The 15025-nt window shown below is 39.7% G+C and overlaps 2 protein-coding genes across 3 annotated transcripts in view; one reads left to right on the forward strand and one right to left on the reverse strand.

The window, feature by feature from the left end:
* MARCHF5 (membrane associated ring-CH-type finger 5) overlaps positions 1–11486 on the reverse strand; it is a 40839-nt gene extending 29353 nt beyond the window's left edge. Inside the window, exon 1 of one of the 2 annotated variants that reach the window (XM_079137582.1) lies at positions 11159–11486. Coding sequence is in view for 1 of the 2 variants with exons in the window: in XM_079137580.1 (XP_078993706.1) it covers positions 11159–11193 (35 nt within the window). In the remaining variant the exon portion in view is untranslated. The remainder of the gene's footprint in view (positions 1–11158) is intronic. The other variant, XM_079137580.1, reaches the window with a different exon arrangement.
* Positions 11487–11525: 39 nt separating this feature from the next.
* Positions 11526–15025, forward strand: part of CPEB3 (cytoplasmic polyadenylation element binding protein 3) — a 172564-nt gene continuing 169064 nt past the window's right edge. Inside the window, exon 1 of the mRNA XM_079137567.1 lies at positions 11526–11748. The gene's annotated coding sequence lies outside the window, so the exon portion shown is untranslated. The remainder of the gene's footprint in view (positions 11749–15025) is intronic.

Raw genomic sequence — 15025 nt, forward strand, 5'->3', positions numbered from 1 at the left:
CCTGGGGCCTGGTATATGCTAAGGAAGTGCTCCAACCATTGAGACCTGGCCCCAACTGGGATTCTTAATCTGGGTTCAGTAAAAACTTTAAGAGGGTTGGTAAGTTGGTAGGAAAAATATTAGATGTTTATTTTCTCTAAGCTCTAAATAAAATTTAACTTTCTTCTTCAACAATGAATTCAAACTCAGTAATATCAGCAGTGCAGCAATTAGTATATGTAGCAACCACAAATTTTCTTATTATCTTATAGCTGCACAGATCACAAAACAACACTTGGCCCATCACTAATTTGAAATTAGTTATTTTGGAGCTGGAGCTGGGGTTGGGGCTGTGGCTCAGTGGTTGAGCACTTGCCTGGCATGTGTGAAGCACTGGGTTTGATTCTCAGCATCACATCTAAACAAATAAAATAAAGGTACATCAATGACTAAAAAAATTAAAAAAAGAAATTAGTTATTAATTTCTATAATTCTATAGCTCATATTACTATATCAAATTTTTAATATTTTGATAGCTGTATCTCAATATAATTGGTTTAATTCCTAAGCATTTATATTCCTAAGCATTTATTCTTTCAAAGACATTCTGAGAAGGAACTCATAGGCTCAATCAGACTGCCAAAGAAGTCTTTAGCATAAAAACAGTTTGATTTTGCTGGGTGCAGTGGCACGTCTATAATCCTAGCAACTCAGGAGGCAGAGGCAGGAACATTACAAATTCAAGGCCAGATTCAGCAACTTACTAAGACCCTATTTCAAAATAAATAATAAAAATAAAAAGGGCTGGGGATAGCTCATCAGTAGAGTGTACCTGTGTCCAAACCCTAGTACCATACCACCCCTTCCAAAAACGTTTTTTATTTTAAGGCGCCCTATAAAGGACTAAATATATACTCAAGAAACTGCTTAAGAATTATCTGGCACATGATAGCAACTTGGGAGATTAAGGCAGGAAGATCACAAGTTCAAGGTTAGTCTTAGCAATTTAGTGAGGCTCTAAGCAACTTGGTGAGATCCTATCTCAAAATTGAAAATAAAAAGGGCTGGAAATGTGACGAGGTGGTTAAGTGCCCCTGGGTTCAATCTCTAGCACAGGGGAAAAAAAATTACCTGGCACATATATAATCTCCAAATACACTGGCAATAGCATTGATTATGATGACAATAATGGTGTCAACTTTACATCTATGCCTAGAATTTATGGATGCAATTTTCTTACCATTAGCATATAAAGCAATTTTGCTTGGCAACTTGGTATTCAGTGGAAAAGTCCTGGATTCCTTGTTATCTCCTAATCTTTCAACAGGCCCCACCCAACATCACTTAAACTCTTTCGAAGTATTTTTAGGGGCTGGGGATATAGCTCAGTTGGTAGAGTGCTTGCCTTGCAAGCACAAGGCCCTAGGTTCAATCCCCAGAACCACAAAAAAAGAAAAAAAAAAAAAGTGAGATTCAAAGTATTTTTAAATTATTCTCTTTCACTAACTCTTCTAAATGCCCCCTGCTTGCTGATGTACACACTATTTACTCCCACATCATGCCATCCACCAAGTTGGAACACAGTGGAATAAAGGGAGAGATATGAAAAGTATCACAATTAGTTTAGAGATCAAAGAACAAATACTATTATTGTATGAAGATAAGAAAAAAACTGGGCACAGTGGCACATGCCTGTAATTCCACTGACACAGGAGGTTAAGACAGGAAGATGGCAAGTTTGAGGCCAGCCTCAGTAATTTAGAGAGACTCAGCAATTCTGTCTCAAAATAAAAAATGGGCCAGGCCTGATGGCGCTTGCCTGTAATCTCAGTGGTTTGGGAGGCTGAAACTGGAGGATCACAAGTTCAAAGCCAGCCTCAGCAACTTTGCCAGGCCCTAAGCTACTCAGTGAGACCCTGTATCTAAATAAAATACAAAAAAGGGCTGGGGACATGGCTCCATGGTTAAGTTCAATCCCTGGTAATTAATTAATTAATAAATAAATAAATAAATAAATAAATAAATAAATAAATAAATAAAATGAAATGAAATTTAAAAAAAAAAATAGGACTGGGGGATGTAGCTCAGTGGTGGAGCCCTTGGGTTCAATCCCCAGTACAAAACAAAAAACAAACAACAACAACTAAATGAGACAAATCTAAAGAACATTATTCCTGCTGGACTTGGTGGTACACACCTGTAATTCCAGCTGTTCCAGAGGCTGAGGCAGGAAGAACCTACATTCGAGTTCAGCCTGCCCTCAAGATGTGGCCTTAAAATTAAAAAAAACAAAGGGCTGGGGGGTAGCTCACTGATAGAGCATTTGCCTAGCATGTGCCAGGCAGTGGGTCTGATCCCCAGTACTATAAAAAGATAAATAAATAAATAAAACATCTGTAGAATAAATGTATAGCCTTACTGATGTTGCTAATATATCACTAAAGTGTACTTATAACCTGTCATTTTTAAATCTTTTGGTACTGGGGAGTTAGCCCAGGGGCATTCTACCACTGAGCTACATCCTGCATTCCCAGTCCTTTTCATTTTCTTGAGACAGGGTCTCACTAAATTGTTGAAGCTGGCTTTGAACTTGCAATCCTCCAGCCTCAGCCTTCTGTGTAGCTGGAATTATAGGCATGCACCACTGTGCCTGGCTATAATCCTTATGAACAGTAAAATTTACATACAGTCTAAAGAATGTATACAGCTAGGTCACCTTAAATATAAGATTATTTAACTTCTTAAATCAATTTAGTATTTGCTGCCACAAGAAATAATATTTACAAAACTTATAGTCTAGTTAAGAAAAAAACATGTATACAGGATCAAACAAAAACCACCACATAAAACATTAGGTGCTAAGAAAAGGCATTAGCAATCAGAAATGTGATGATAGTAAGAAATATAGGATGAAACAGTCTTAAGTCTCATGAATCTCAGGAAAAGTAGATAACCACAGATGAGCATACAAGCTGATTGGAAAGAAAAAGGATATTTAAGGAAGAAAAATAGCATACACAAGATCAGAGATGGAAATAAGCCTAAGTTCATGTACCAATGTGGTTGGAGCAGTAAGGTTTTATTAATATCTGTAAACCCAATTCCTCCAGAGGTTGAGGCAGGACTGTAAATCTGAGATACCTACAAGGATTGCCAAATCTTAGCAATTTAGCAAGACCCTGTCTCAAAAGAAAAAATAAAAAGGGCTGGGGGTGTAGCACAGTGTTATGCACCCCTGGGTTCAATCCCCAGGTACCATGTGCAAAAAAAGCAAGCTAGATATTATCAACCAGTAGGAAACAGAAATAACAAAGACAAACTCACTTCATAGGGTCCATTTGTGACTCACCAGTTTATCTGATTAAGCTAATTATTACTATTTTTAAAGTGCAAAGACAAATGCTTGGAATTATTCATAAATAAAACTATCAATAAAACAGTTTCTTACGGCAAATAAATTAAGGAAAACAGGTATGATTATCTAAAAAACAGTTGGCAGGAATGCCTTATCTCTGCAGACTCAAATTACAGGTGTTTATCTTAGATTATTAGAAAGATTTGGAAAATCATAGGCTCCCGCCCCAGAAATCACTGTGATAAAACTGGAGTAAAGCAGAATAAATTCTAGAATATAGGAGAGAGGAACAAGCTTGAAATAGTTTGTTACATTACATATGGTATTATAACAATGTACCTGCATGATTACTTTAGGGAAAGAGAACTAGCACTCCTTAAGTCAGAAAAGGCTTAGCGATGCACACTGGATAATGCAAAGAAAGCTGCATTTGACAACAGAAAACATTGCACATTGTTTTATTCAGGATGAAAATTTTTACATTCCATGTATTCTGGAGCAGGAAATGATACCATCAAGAGACTAAAACTCCCTTTCATGTTATTTGTCCAAGTGGAATGAAAGTTAAAAAATCTGAATCTATCAAACAGAACCACCATCATGACACATTACCAAAGTGCAAAGCTAAAGGAAAATATATCACAATGAAAGCAATAATTTATTGGGGGGGTATACTCATGTGTGCCCTTTATTTCTGATTTTCACAACTCTGAAAGTACAATTATTTCTATCCTAAAGAAGGAAGCAAAAGCCCAGAAAGGTTAAGGGGTCTGTCCAAGGCAACACAGTAAACAAAGAGGCATGGATGCAACCAGAGGCCTCCAAAATACTTTTGTTTTTTTTTTTTTTTTTTTAATTGTACCATGCTGCCATATGTGTATTCTGAGAAAAATTTCCATTTCTTAGAATATTACAGCCAGTTCAAGAAATCATGTATTTCATTTTTGCCAGGGTACTTTTAAGCAGCCATATGGTGCTTCCTCCAGATATCCAAATTCCTTCCAGTTTACTCCAATGTGCCATATAAATATTATCAACTTCTATGTGAACTGTGGCACGTAGAGTTAGAAGGCACCGGAGAGGAATTGCTACTTAAGGTTGGAGAATAGGGGAATGTATTTCTGGCTGTAATGGTCAGAAAAACTTTATAAGGTAGAACCTTAATTTAAAAAGTTCTTTGAAGAATGGGTAGAACTTTGAAATAAGATGCCAAAAAGAACACCATGTGTTTGCAGAAAAATGAGCAAACCAGTTTGGCCTGGACCAAAGACTTATAAGTACTTATTCATAAAGAGAAGAAAGGCATTATCATAAAGGTACTAAGTGCTAGCCATGTGCTCAGTATTTTTTTTTTTTTTTTTTTACTAGAGATTGAACATTATTAGGGGCATAATTACCAAGCTACATTCCCAGTCCTTTTTATTTTTAGACAAGGTCTTGCTGATTTGCTAAAGCTGAACTTAAAGCTGCAATTCTCCTGCCTCAGCCTCCCAAGTTGCTGGGATTATAGGCATGCACCATCATGCCTGGCTCAATATTTTAAGACATAAAAGGGAGCACAATAAATAGATGTGAATAATGATGAGATAGTGGGAGGTCCTAAAGACCAGGCTAAAGGATTTGAACTAAAGGATCTGAACTTGAAACAATAAGAAAATACAGAAGTAGGGTTTAAGCAAATTAGATTTTTTTTTTTTAAATGGTGCTTCTACAGGATTATTCTAAGCACTGATAATGTCATAAAGAATGAAAAGAGCTGCATGTGGTAGTATACCCTTGGAATCCCAATGACTCAAGAGGCTGAGGCATGATTGCAAGTTTAAATCCAGCCTGAACAACCTACCAAGACCTTGCCCCAAAATAAAATTTTTAAAAAGGGACAGTGATGTAGCTCAGAAGCAGAATGCTCTTGGGTTCAATATCAAGTCCTGAGAAGGAAAAAGAGAGGGGGGGGGGGGGTAGAAAAAAAAAAACACACTGTGATTCAAAAGAATGTCTCCTATGTACTGCGTCTGTGCAGTAAAATAGGATGGGAAATATAGGTGGTTTCTGTTCTCAATGAACTTCCAGTTGAACATGTGGTGGTGGTATGGGGTTTGTGTGTGTAAAATGGTCCAAGTCATGTGATATATAACTAAATGAGGGCTGGGGATGAGGCTTAGTGGTAGAGCACTTGCCTAGCATGCACAAGGCCCCAGGGTCAAATCCCCAAGATTGGGGAGGAATACATACATACACACACACACAAGTGTGTATATAAATATATATATATATAATAAATATAAATATATAATGCAATGTAACATACTTCAATAGATGCATAATGGTTCTATGGACACACGTTATTAACTCTAAATGGGGTGCTGTATGAGGCATCAATGTGATGATTTGAGCTGAATTCTAACCATGGGTAAGAGGTGTCCAGGCGTTAAGAGGGAAGAAGGCATCGAAAGCAAAAACAAGATGAAAAAGCAGGATAAATTCAGGGGACAATGAAAATACAGGGGCAAATTAGGCTCTTGAAAATTTAGATTTCTGTCCTTATAGGTGACAGAGACTGGCAGGTTTTCAAGTATGGAAATGGGATGATAATCATGTCTTGGCCAATTCTGGTGATATTCTGTAAGCCAAAGTGTACAAAGAGAAAAACTGGTGTGGAGGTTGGGGGATTCACACTATTTGATAAGTGAGTAAATTTGGAGAGAAAGAAGAAAGCAAAAAAAGAAAGAAAAAAAAAAAAAAGACAGGTTTTACAGCTGGTGAATTAGAATGGTCGGTCACAGCAAAGATCAAAAATCAAAAAGATAAGTAATAAGGGGAAATATCAGTTAGTTTTAGGTAAACTGGTAATACTGTATTATATACAAATGGAAATGTCCACTGGGCAGCTAGAAACAAGGCACTGGATGAAATGAAGGAAAGAGGTCAGAAATAAAGATAGATATGAGAGCTCACTCAAATAGAGATGGAAGAAGATAGTACACCTGATTTTCAGAATGATAAATGCTGAGGACTGAGTCATACTTAAGGATTAAAGAAAGACACAAGAAGAAAAAGGAAAAGCAATAGGTAAAAAAATCAAAAAACCAAAAACAAACAAACAAGCAAACAAACAAAAAAACCAAAATGTTATAACAGAACATAGTTTCAAGAAGTAAAAGGAAGCCAGGCATGGTGAGGCATGCCTGTAAAACAGATATTTGAGAGGCCAAGGCAGGAGGATCACAAGTTTGAGGCCAGCCTGGGCAATTCAGCGAAACCCTGTCTTAAAAATAAAAATGGTGGGGATGTAGCTCAGTATTAGAGTGCCCATGGGTTCAATATCCAGCACTGGGGCAGAAGGATGGGGAGGAGGAGGTGCTATCAGTTTCATCTCTATTATATACATGTCAAAGATGCAAGGAACAAGAAAAAAATCTTTATTAAGAAATTATTGATGAATTTTAGAATACATTTAGTACAGCTAAGGACAAGAAAGGGAAATGAAAGATAATAAAGAGGAAACAAGAACCTAAATGACAAAAAAAAAAAAAAACAAAAACACAAAACACAAAAAACAAGCCAAAAACAAAAAATATAACTAATGGTTTTTCAATTCCAGATATTGGTCTGTAATTGTCAAAATGGGATGGTATGGTATGATTGAGAAAAAGATGTTCCCTAACAAAGAGAATGTGAAGTTGCTCTAATGGAAACTAAGAGACAGTTACCTATATAAAGTAAAGAAAAAAAATTAGCATGCTTCCATCAATACAGTGTTCCTGGTCTAATGGTATATACATCTGTGGAAAACAGTATGCTCACAGAGTGAGGATTCTTACTCACTTTGCCATTGTGGGAACAGACCAGTACTCCCTGCTCTTTCCCCTATCTGAATGTTCTTGGGACACTCTAGATACATTCCTGGCTTTATTTGCTAAAAGCAACTAAGTGATACAAAACAACCTCAACAAATTCCTGAGGGCTTACTGTGAGGTAGGGGAAGCAAAAGTCCAGTTTTCAGAAACATCTCTAAGCAGGACCAGGCTTCAAATCTGAGGTCCATTCCTGTAGTTTTTTTTTTTTTTTTTTAAACAATATTTCTTGTATTTGTCTCTCTACATTTAATTTCTCTACATTTCATTTAAGAGAAAAATGAAAGCATAGGTGGTGATAAAGCAATATATAATGTACTTCAGCTGACCAAGTTTCCAAAGGTCTGATGTGAAGGGTTTAAATTCATGAGAGATTACAATTTCAGGGTGGTATTTGTGACCCCAAATCTTTCATGACTCTAGAAAAATCACTCCCCTTTCAGCTACTCTCAAATAACTGTTCACCCCCAGTAATTTACAATGTCTGATAAGCAAGTGTATTTGGAAAGGAGAAAGCAATAAAGAAAAGAAAAAAGCTTTTACAACAACCAGTGGGGCTAGACGGATGATCATATTGAAGATCAAAAATTGAGCCTTGAGGCTGAGGCAAGAGGGTCCCAAGTTCAAGGCCAGTCCAGGTAACTTAATCAGACTGTCTTAAAATAAAAAATAAGAAAACAAGAGTTGGGTATGTATCTCAGTGTTATAGTACTTTTAGCAAATAACAGTACTGTAAACAAATAAAAAACACCAAAGATCAAAAATTGAGAAGTCAAGATAATAAAATTTGGGGAAATACAAGTTTAGTTCTACTGGTAATACTGAATAATTCCACATACACACAAATGTTTCTATCCAAGTATAGGTCAAATAATAAGTTTATGTAAAAGTTGTTTATCGTTTTTAAAAGTGAGAGAAAATCAAGATACATATACACAAACGTGTTTCCCATCTACAAATACAATTAAATTTATCACGATATATAATAGCTAAATTAAAGTTATTTCTATGAACAAGGTAACTAAACTTCATTCAGATATAAGTTGCTGCTAGTTTAAAAGACCTTAAGATTAAGAGGTATAAACTGAAAATACTACTTTTGCTACAATTAGAATAGTCTTCACTTTGACAGCTAATGAAATGTAAAATATCACTGGAATTTAAGTTCCATAAGAGAATTTTTGTTATGTTTACTATTAGATACCAAGGTCTCAAAATGGTCCTGGGCATATGTAGATTCTGTCCCCTCAAAAATTACCAAAGATCAATATGGGCAGAAGTTAAATTCATAAAAAGAATTCTGGGCTCTAACAGGCTGACACATTTTGGTCTGCTGGGCCTTGTCAGTATTCCTCAAATGAAGCATGTTGAGTGAGTTCAATTTTTATGCAGGGCCAGCACAGACTAAGATGATAGTAAATACGAAGGAGATAGGGAGGGAAACTGCCACACTGGTTAATTAGTCATAAGTACCTTCTGTGTGCCTAACATATATGAATAGTGTTTTATAAGGATGCATGTTCTCCTTTAACACAATTCTATGGGGAACGTACTTCCATTGTATAAATTAGGCTACAAAGCCTCAGAATACAAAATCCAATCTATTCAAAGAGCAAGTGACAAAATTAGAATTTCAAGATTTCCACCTCTAAAGCCCAAGCTAGTTTCACTAAATAATACTACCTCTTATTGTAAAATAATCTCTCAGGGTTTAGGGCAACTGTTTTCACACATATCGGAAACATCTAGAAGGCTTCTGAAAATACAGATGCCCGTATAGATTCCCTATACTCCAGAAATTTGTGCTCTCATTGGTCTTGGGCAGGGTCCAAGCATCCATCCATAGTTTATAATGTTCCTCAGGTGATTCTAATGTAGAATTAGGTTGCAAACTACTGACAAGGCAATAAGTCTTTGAAAGTCATGTTAAGAATCGAAGTTTAGGGGCTAGGGTTATGGCTCAGTGGTAGGGTGCTCCTCTCGCACACGAGGGCCTGGGTTCCATCCTCAGCACCACATAAAAGTAATATAGGAGTTAAGAGTTGTGGCTCAGCGGTAGAGGGCTTGCCTGGCATGTGAGGTCCTGGGTTTGATATTTAGTACCACATATAAATAAAATAAAAAAGATCCATTGACAACTAAAAAAAAATATTTAAAAAATGAAGATACTGTGTCCACCTACAACTAAATATATATATATATATATATTTTTTTTTTTTTTTTTTTTTTTAAAGAACTACCTTTAGGGCAGGGGATATAGCCCATGATAGAATGCCTGCCTGTATGTGGAAGTTCCTGAGGTCAATCCCCAGCAGTGCAAAAAAAAAAAAAAACCCAAAACTACATTAAGGTATGACAAAAAGGCAAAAATGTGAGAGTAAGTGTTACAGTTACCTGCTTCATGGAAGTCAGAACTTCCAAGTTACTGTTAAGTTTGAAACGCTTCATTAACACACCTTGACTTTTTACTTTTATGGAAATCTCTAAAAATTGTATATGACTACCACATAAAAGTGAAAGGTTCTTAGAGGAAAAAAAATTCATTATGAAATATCCTGCACTGGAACACAATCTCATTTGATTGGAATTGGCTGAGGCAGGAGGCAACTTTTGAGCATATTTTAGTATGCCATAAATGACAATATGCTAAATTACAATGAAAGGAAAACTTGGTAAATGATCAGATCCCTAAACAACTTGGAAAATTGACATACGAGTTCATACAATGAAAACTTCCTGATTACCTGCTGAATATCAGGCTCTGTTCTAAGATTTAAAATAACAATGAGTAAGTTTTTGCCTTATAAAAAAGTGGTACACAGGACAACTGTTGGAATGTTGTTCTGAAACAAGAGCTGGACAATTATCAGTCATCCTAACTAAAAAGTCAAGAGCATGATTTCTATCAACTTAGATGTCTGAAAATTCTAAGCTCCAAAGGAAATGCCTGTCACTCTGGGAGGTGCAGTACTCTTGGTGATTTGTGTTCTGGGTGTGGCAGACCCAAACAACGTTTAACAGGGTATAATCTCAATTAAGGGAGGTCCTTCCTTCAACACCTTACCGTTGGACCTTTACTCAGCACAAAAAGCTGTACCACCTGCTGAACAGGGTGGCCAGTGATGTCTATTGAGCTCTGTAAGCAACCACAAATATTATGAACTGGCTTGTTCAACTGGGCCACGACAGGGAGCAAGACCTGGCTAGGAGAAAAAGTGGATTTAGTCTCCAAAAACTCATGGTAGAACCCACTGACTAAAATTTGAACAGCAGAGGGCGGTACAGTCGACTTCAGCCAAGCTGTTTTTACCGACTGGAGCCCCCCCCAGGAATGGGACACTGGTCCCGTAAAAGCTTAGACTTTCTCAGCGAACTCAACGATCATCATGTGTGCTAAATGTTCGGTGTGGGACTCATGTGGCTGTTTTCCATAACCTCTACTCTGGTATGACCGTTAAGACTCCCTGGCGGATACTCTGACCTTAGTCTGGGGGTGGGGATGGGATGGGGGAGGGAGGGAGGAGGAGTGAGATCAGCCTATCAGGCTTTCCAAAAGAATGCTTATCCTTGGTTTTTGGAAAGAGGCTTAAAATGATAAGGGGTCACTCCCATCTGGTTCTTCTTCCCAGGGACCGCTGACAAAACACTTTACAACATAGTTGCGGAGGGGTGGGGGTGGTTTAAATAAAAGAAACCAATTCTATGAGTTTACACCAGCACCTTTCGTTTCAAAACGGTGTTCCAACAAAACTAGACGCCACTCCTTAACAAAGTTTCTAAGTCTACGACCCAGGCCTCTTGCTCTGGCCTCCCGCACGTTACAGACTCCAAACTTTCGGCGCCTTTCACCGCCCCCCACCCCCAGCCGTGGAACTCTTCCCCGCACGCCGGTCTCAGCTCACCCAGAGCCTCGAGGCCCGGCGCCCGAGCGAGGGTCGCGGGCCCCGTCCTCCCCACAAGCAGCCCGTACCTGTCCAGCATCTGCTGTAAGGCTTGGTCCGGCATCTTCCGTGGAGCCGGCGCACTTGGCGCTCCCCAGCGGACCCGGTGGGTGCCCGGCCCAGGACAATAGCACTGAGAGGCGGCGGAGTAGGCCTCAGTCCCGCGGCAGCCGCGGACCCGCCACCCAGCCTCCCGGGGCTACTCCGCGAGGCCGGCGGCGGCGGCGCGCGGCCGGCGGGCGTCCGGAGGAGGTGGTGGGCAGCGAGGAGGAGGAGCCTGGGGCGGGGAGGCGGCGATCGCGGCCCGGGTTCCTGCCCGTCGGCCCGGGGTTCCGGTCCATGGACCGCGGGCGCCGAGTTGCTGCCGGCGGAGGAGCTACCTCTGTGAGGTAAGAGTCGCCGCCTCCGTGCGCGCCGGGGTCACGACGCAGGGCGGCCCAGAGCAGCCTGGGAGATGTAGTCCTCGGACCGTCCCCGCTAGAGGCTGCACAGCCCGCCCGGACCACCGCCGCCGTCCGGCCGGCGCCCTCCCGTTTCCTTCCTCCAGGGGGAAAAATGTCCTTCGGGCCGCTTTCCGGGAAGCAGCAGGATGTGCCGCTCCACTGTCAGTAGCAACAAGGTCAGCCCTTCCTGCCTGTTTCTTTTCCCCTCAGCTCTCGCCCTCAGGTGGGACGGAGCCAGGTGAGGGGAGGGGGCTGAAGGGCCATTTGTCGTCAAGGTCCGCAGCCCCGGCTGTGGCGTGGGGGCGGGCCGGGGCGGCGGTGGGGAAGCCCCCCGCTCTGGAGCCAGCCTCTCCCACGTCAGAGCCGGTTTGGGGGGAGTTACACAACCCCCGCTAGGGCTCGGATGCTGTAGTGCGTGAGGTTATTCCCGAGGGGGCGGTGGGTGGGGGCCGCGGTGACCCGACCGTTCCCACCCGCGCCGCGGTGTGTGTCTGGAGGTGGGGGTGGGGGAGAACAGACGGCTCTCTCCCCCAGGAGGCTTCTCAAACGCGCCTTGGTGGGCTTTCAAGGGCTCGCCGGCAGTCTCCAAATGGAACACGTTCGTGAATAAACAGCGCTTGCTTACTCAGCTGTGGGTTGTCAGGGATGTTTGTTTCTCTTTCTGCTGCTGGTCACTGTTAACCCTTTCTCGTCTCCTTGACACCTCCAGGCAGGTGGATGGCGGGGAGGGGATCCAAAGGCAGAAGTCACAAATCACCCGATGGGCTATCCTCTGACGTTCTAGGAATAGCTTTGGCGGGAGGCAAGAGCAGTTGACTAAAACGAATGCGTACTTTGGACGACCTGTGGCGTTCTTTAGTGGTGTGATTGGCAGGACGTTTGGTAGCTCTTCCTTGGTTGTGCCTAATTTCTGCTGCAAGATGTTTGATTTTTCTTTAAATGAAACTGTGTTTTTCAAGTTCTTATTTAAGGTAGAATTTTATAACCAGCTCTTAATTATTTGTTCGAAGTTTGATCTCTGACTATATGTGCAATCGAGTGTACATTGTCAGAATAAATAAATGAATAAATATGACCAGAAGTTTATTTTTCTTCCTATTTCTGAAATACGCTTCTGTGAAAGAGTTTGGGGTATTATAATTAATATTCACCTTTTTCTCAAGCCCACCCTAGAGAAGGAAAATAAGTGTTTAATCAGGATATCTAATATTTACAATTTTTTTCTCTTTTTTCCTCCTTTTCCTTTTTATTTATTTTATTTTATTTTTCCATTTTATTAGGACATAGCCTAAGTTACCCATGCTGGTCTGGAACGTTCACTCCCCCTGCCTCAGTCTCCTAAGTAGCTAGGATTTCAGGCATATGCCACTGCGTCCACCTAATATTTTACATACTTATGTTTTTGTTTCTTGTTGTGTGTAACCCTTACTCTGCTGTGTATTTATCTCTTAAGCAATTGTCAGCCATAAGGATTTGGATATAGACATCCTACTTAGAATTTAACCTAATGTATTAATTAGACTAGTGCAGACTCCATTTAGCTTTATGATTTACACTAAAAGGAATTTCATCTTATCTTAGAATTTCAATTTGACCCTATATTGTAAAATACAATACAATTAATTATGTTGATAGCAAGCCTTGTGCAGATTGGCCTTATTATATAAAAAATGGATTTTATATTTGCATTTTAATGAAAAGTCAGTTTCCTAGCTGTTTCAAAAACTCTTTGAAGTAGGAAAAAAATCTGTTTAGGGGGTTGGGGGTGTAGCTTAGTGGTAGAGTGCTTGGCTAACATATATAAGGCCCTGGGTTTGCTTTCTTCAGCATACAACCCCCACCCCTGTTCTGTTATTCACTTGTGAGTGATTAGCCCCTGCCTGTCAAGTTGGCGAATATGCTTGTGATCCCAGCTACTTGGGAGGATGAGGCAGGAGGATCACAAGTTGATGGCCAGCCTGAGCAATCTAGGGAGACCCTCTCTCAAAAAAATTATTATATATAAATATATTTATAAAAATGCATAAATATATAACATAACATATGTTATATACATTTATATATTTTTTAAGGATTGGGGATGTAGCTAAGTGGTGCCGTATTTGCCTAGCATGTACAAGGCCTTTGGAATCTATGGCACTTCAAAAAAAATAGTAATAAGAGTGATAATAGTAATAAGAGCTCTGACATAGTAATTTCCTAAGTAGCTCTCAAGAGAAATGAAAACATGTCTACACTCAGATTTGTTTGTGAAAACTCAAACATCCATTGACTAATAAATGGATAAGCTACATGTGGTATAGCCATACAATAGAATATTATGTAGACAATAACAAGGAATGAAGTTCTGATGCATGCTATAAACAACAACAACAAAAAAAACCCAATGAAAACATTATGCTAAGAGAAAGGAGTCAGCCACAAAGAACACATTGTATGATTCCATATATACAAAATGTCAAAAGTAGGCAAATCTAGCCAGACTCATGCCTATAATTCCACCAACTCAGGAGGCTGAGGCAGGAGGATTGTAAATTCTAGGCCAATCTGGCTAATTTAGGCAAAGTCCTAGCTCCAAATAAAAAATAAAAAGGGGAGTAATATTGACCAAACTATATTGTTATATTGCCTACATGTATGAATATGTAACAATAAATCCCATCAAAATATACAACTATAGTGCACCAATTTTTCAAATGCAGAAAAAAAAAATGAGAAGAATGGAGGGTGGAGGGTGGTAGAGAAGCCCAGTGTTTAATCCCCAGTACCAAAAAAAAAAAAAAAAAAAAGGCAAATTGATAGAGACAAAAAACAGATTAGTGGTTCTATAGGGCTGGGGAGAAATGGGCAAGGACTGTTAATGAGTTTCCTTCTAGGATGATGTAATGGTTCCAGAAATAGTGGTGATGTTTACATCATTTTGTAAATTATATCACAATTAAAGATAAAATTAAATTTTGGTGACTGTGGCTTTGTAAATATAAACCCTTAAACTGTTGGGTCATACATTGAAGATGGGGAAGCCATGCTTAGTGGCTTGCTCCAATAGTCCCAGCTACTCAAGAATCCGAGGCAGGGATCACCTGAATACAATTTGAGCCCAGCCTGGACAACATAGTGAGACCCTATCTCTAAATGAAAATAAGACGGGGATGCTGGTGTATGTCTATAGGAGGCTGAGGAAGGACGATCACCAAGTTTGAGGAGAGCCTCCCAACTTAGCGACACTGTCTCAAAATGAAAAAGGGTTGGGGATGGAGATTAGTGGTAAGTCCCAATACACACCCCTGCAAACAAACCAATGGGGATATAACTCAGGGGTAAAGTATTCCTGTCTTCTACCCCCGCTACTGCTAAATAAATAAAGGGTGAATCTTATAGGACACAAATTACATCTCAATAAAGCTGTTGAAAGTAATTAGATTCATACAAAATGCTTATAAAAAGAAGTAG

This window comes from Sciurus vulgaris (assembly GCF_902686455.1).
Source record: "Sciurus vulgaris genome assembly, chromosome: 4".
Lineage (NCBI taxonomy): Eukaryota > Metazoa > Chordata > Mammalia > Rodentia > Sciuridae > Sciurus > Sciurus vulgaris.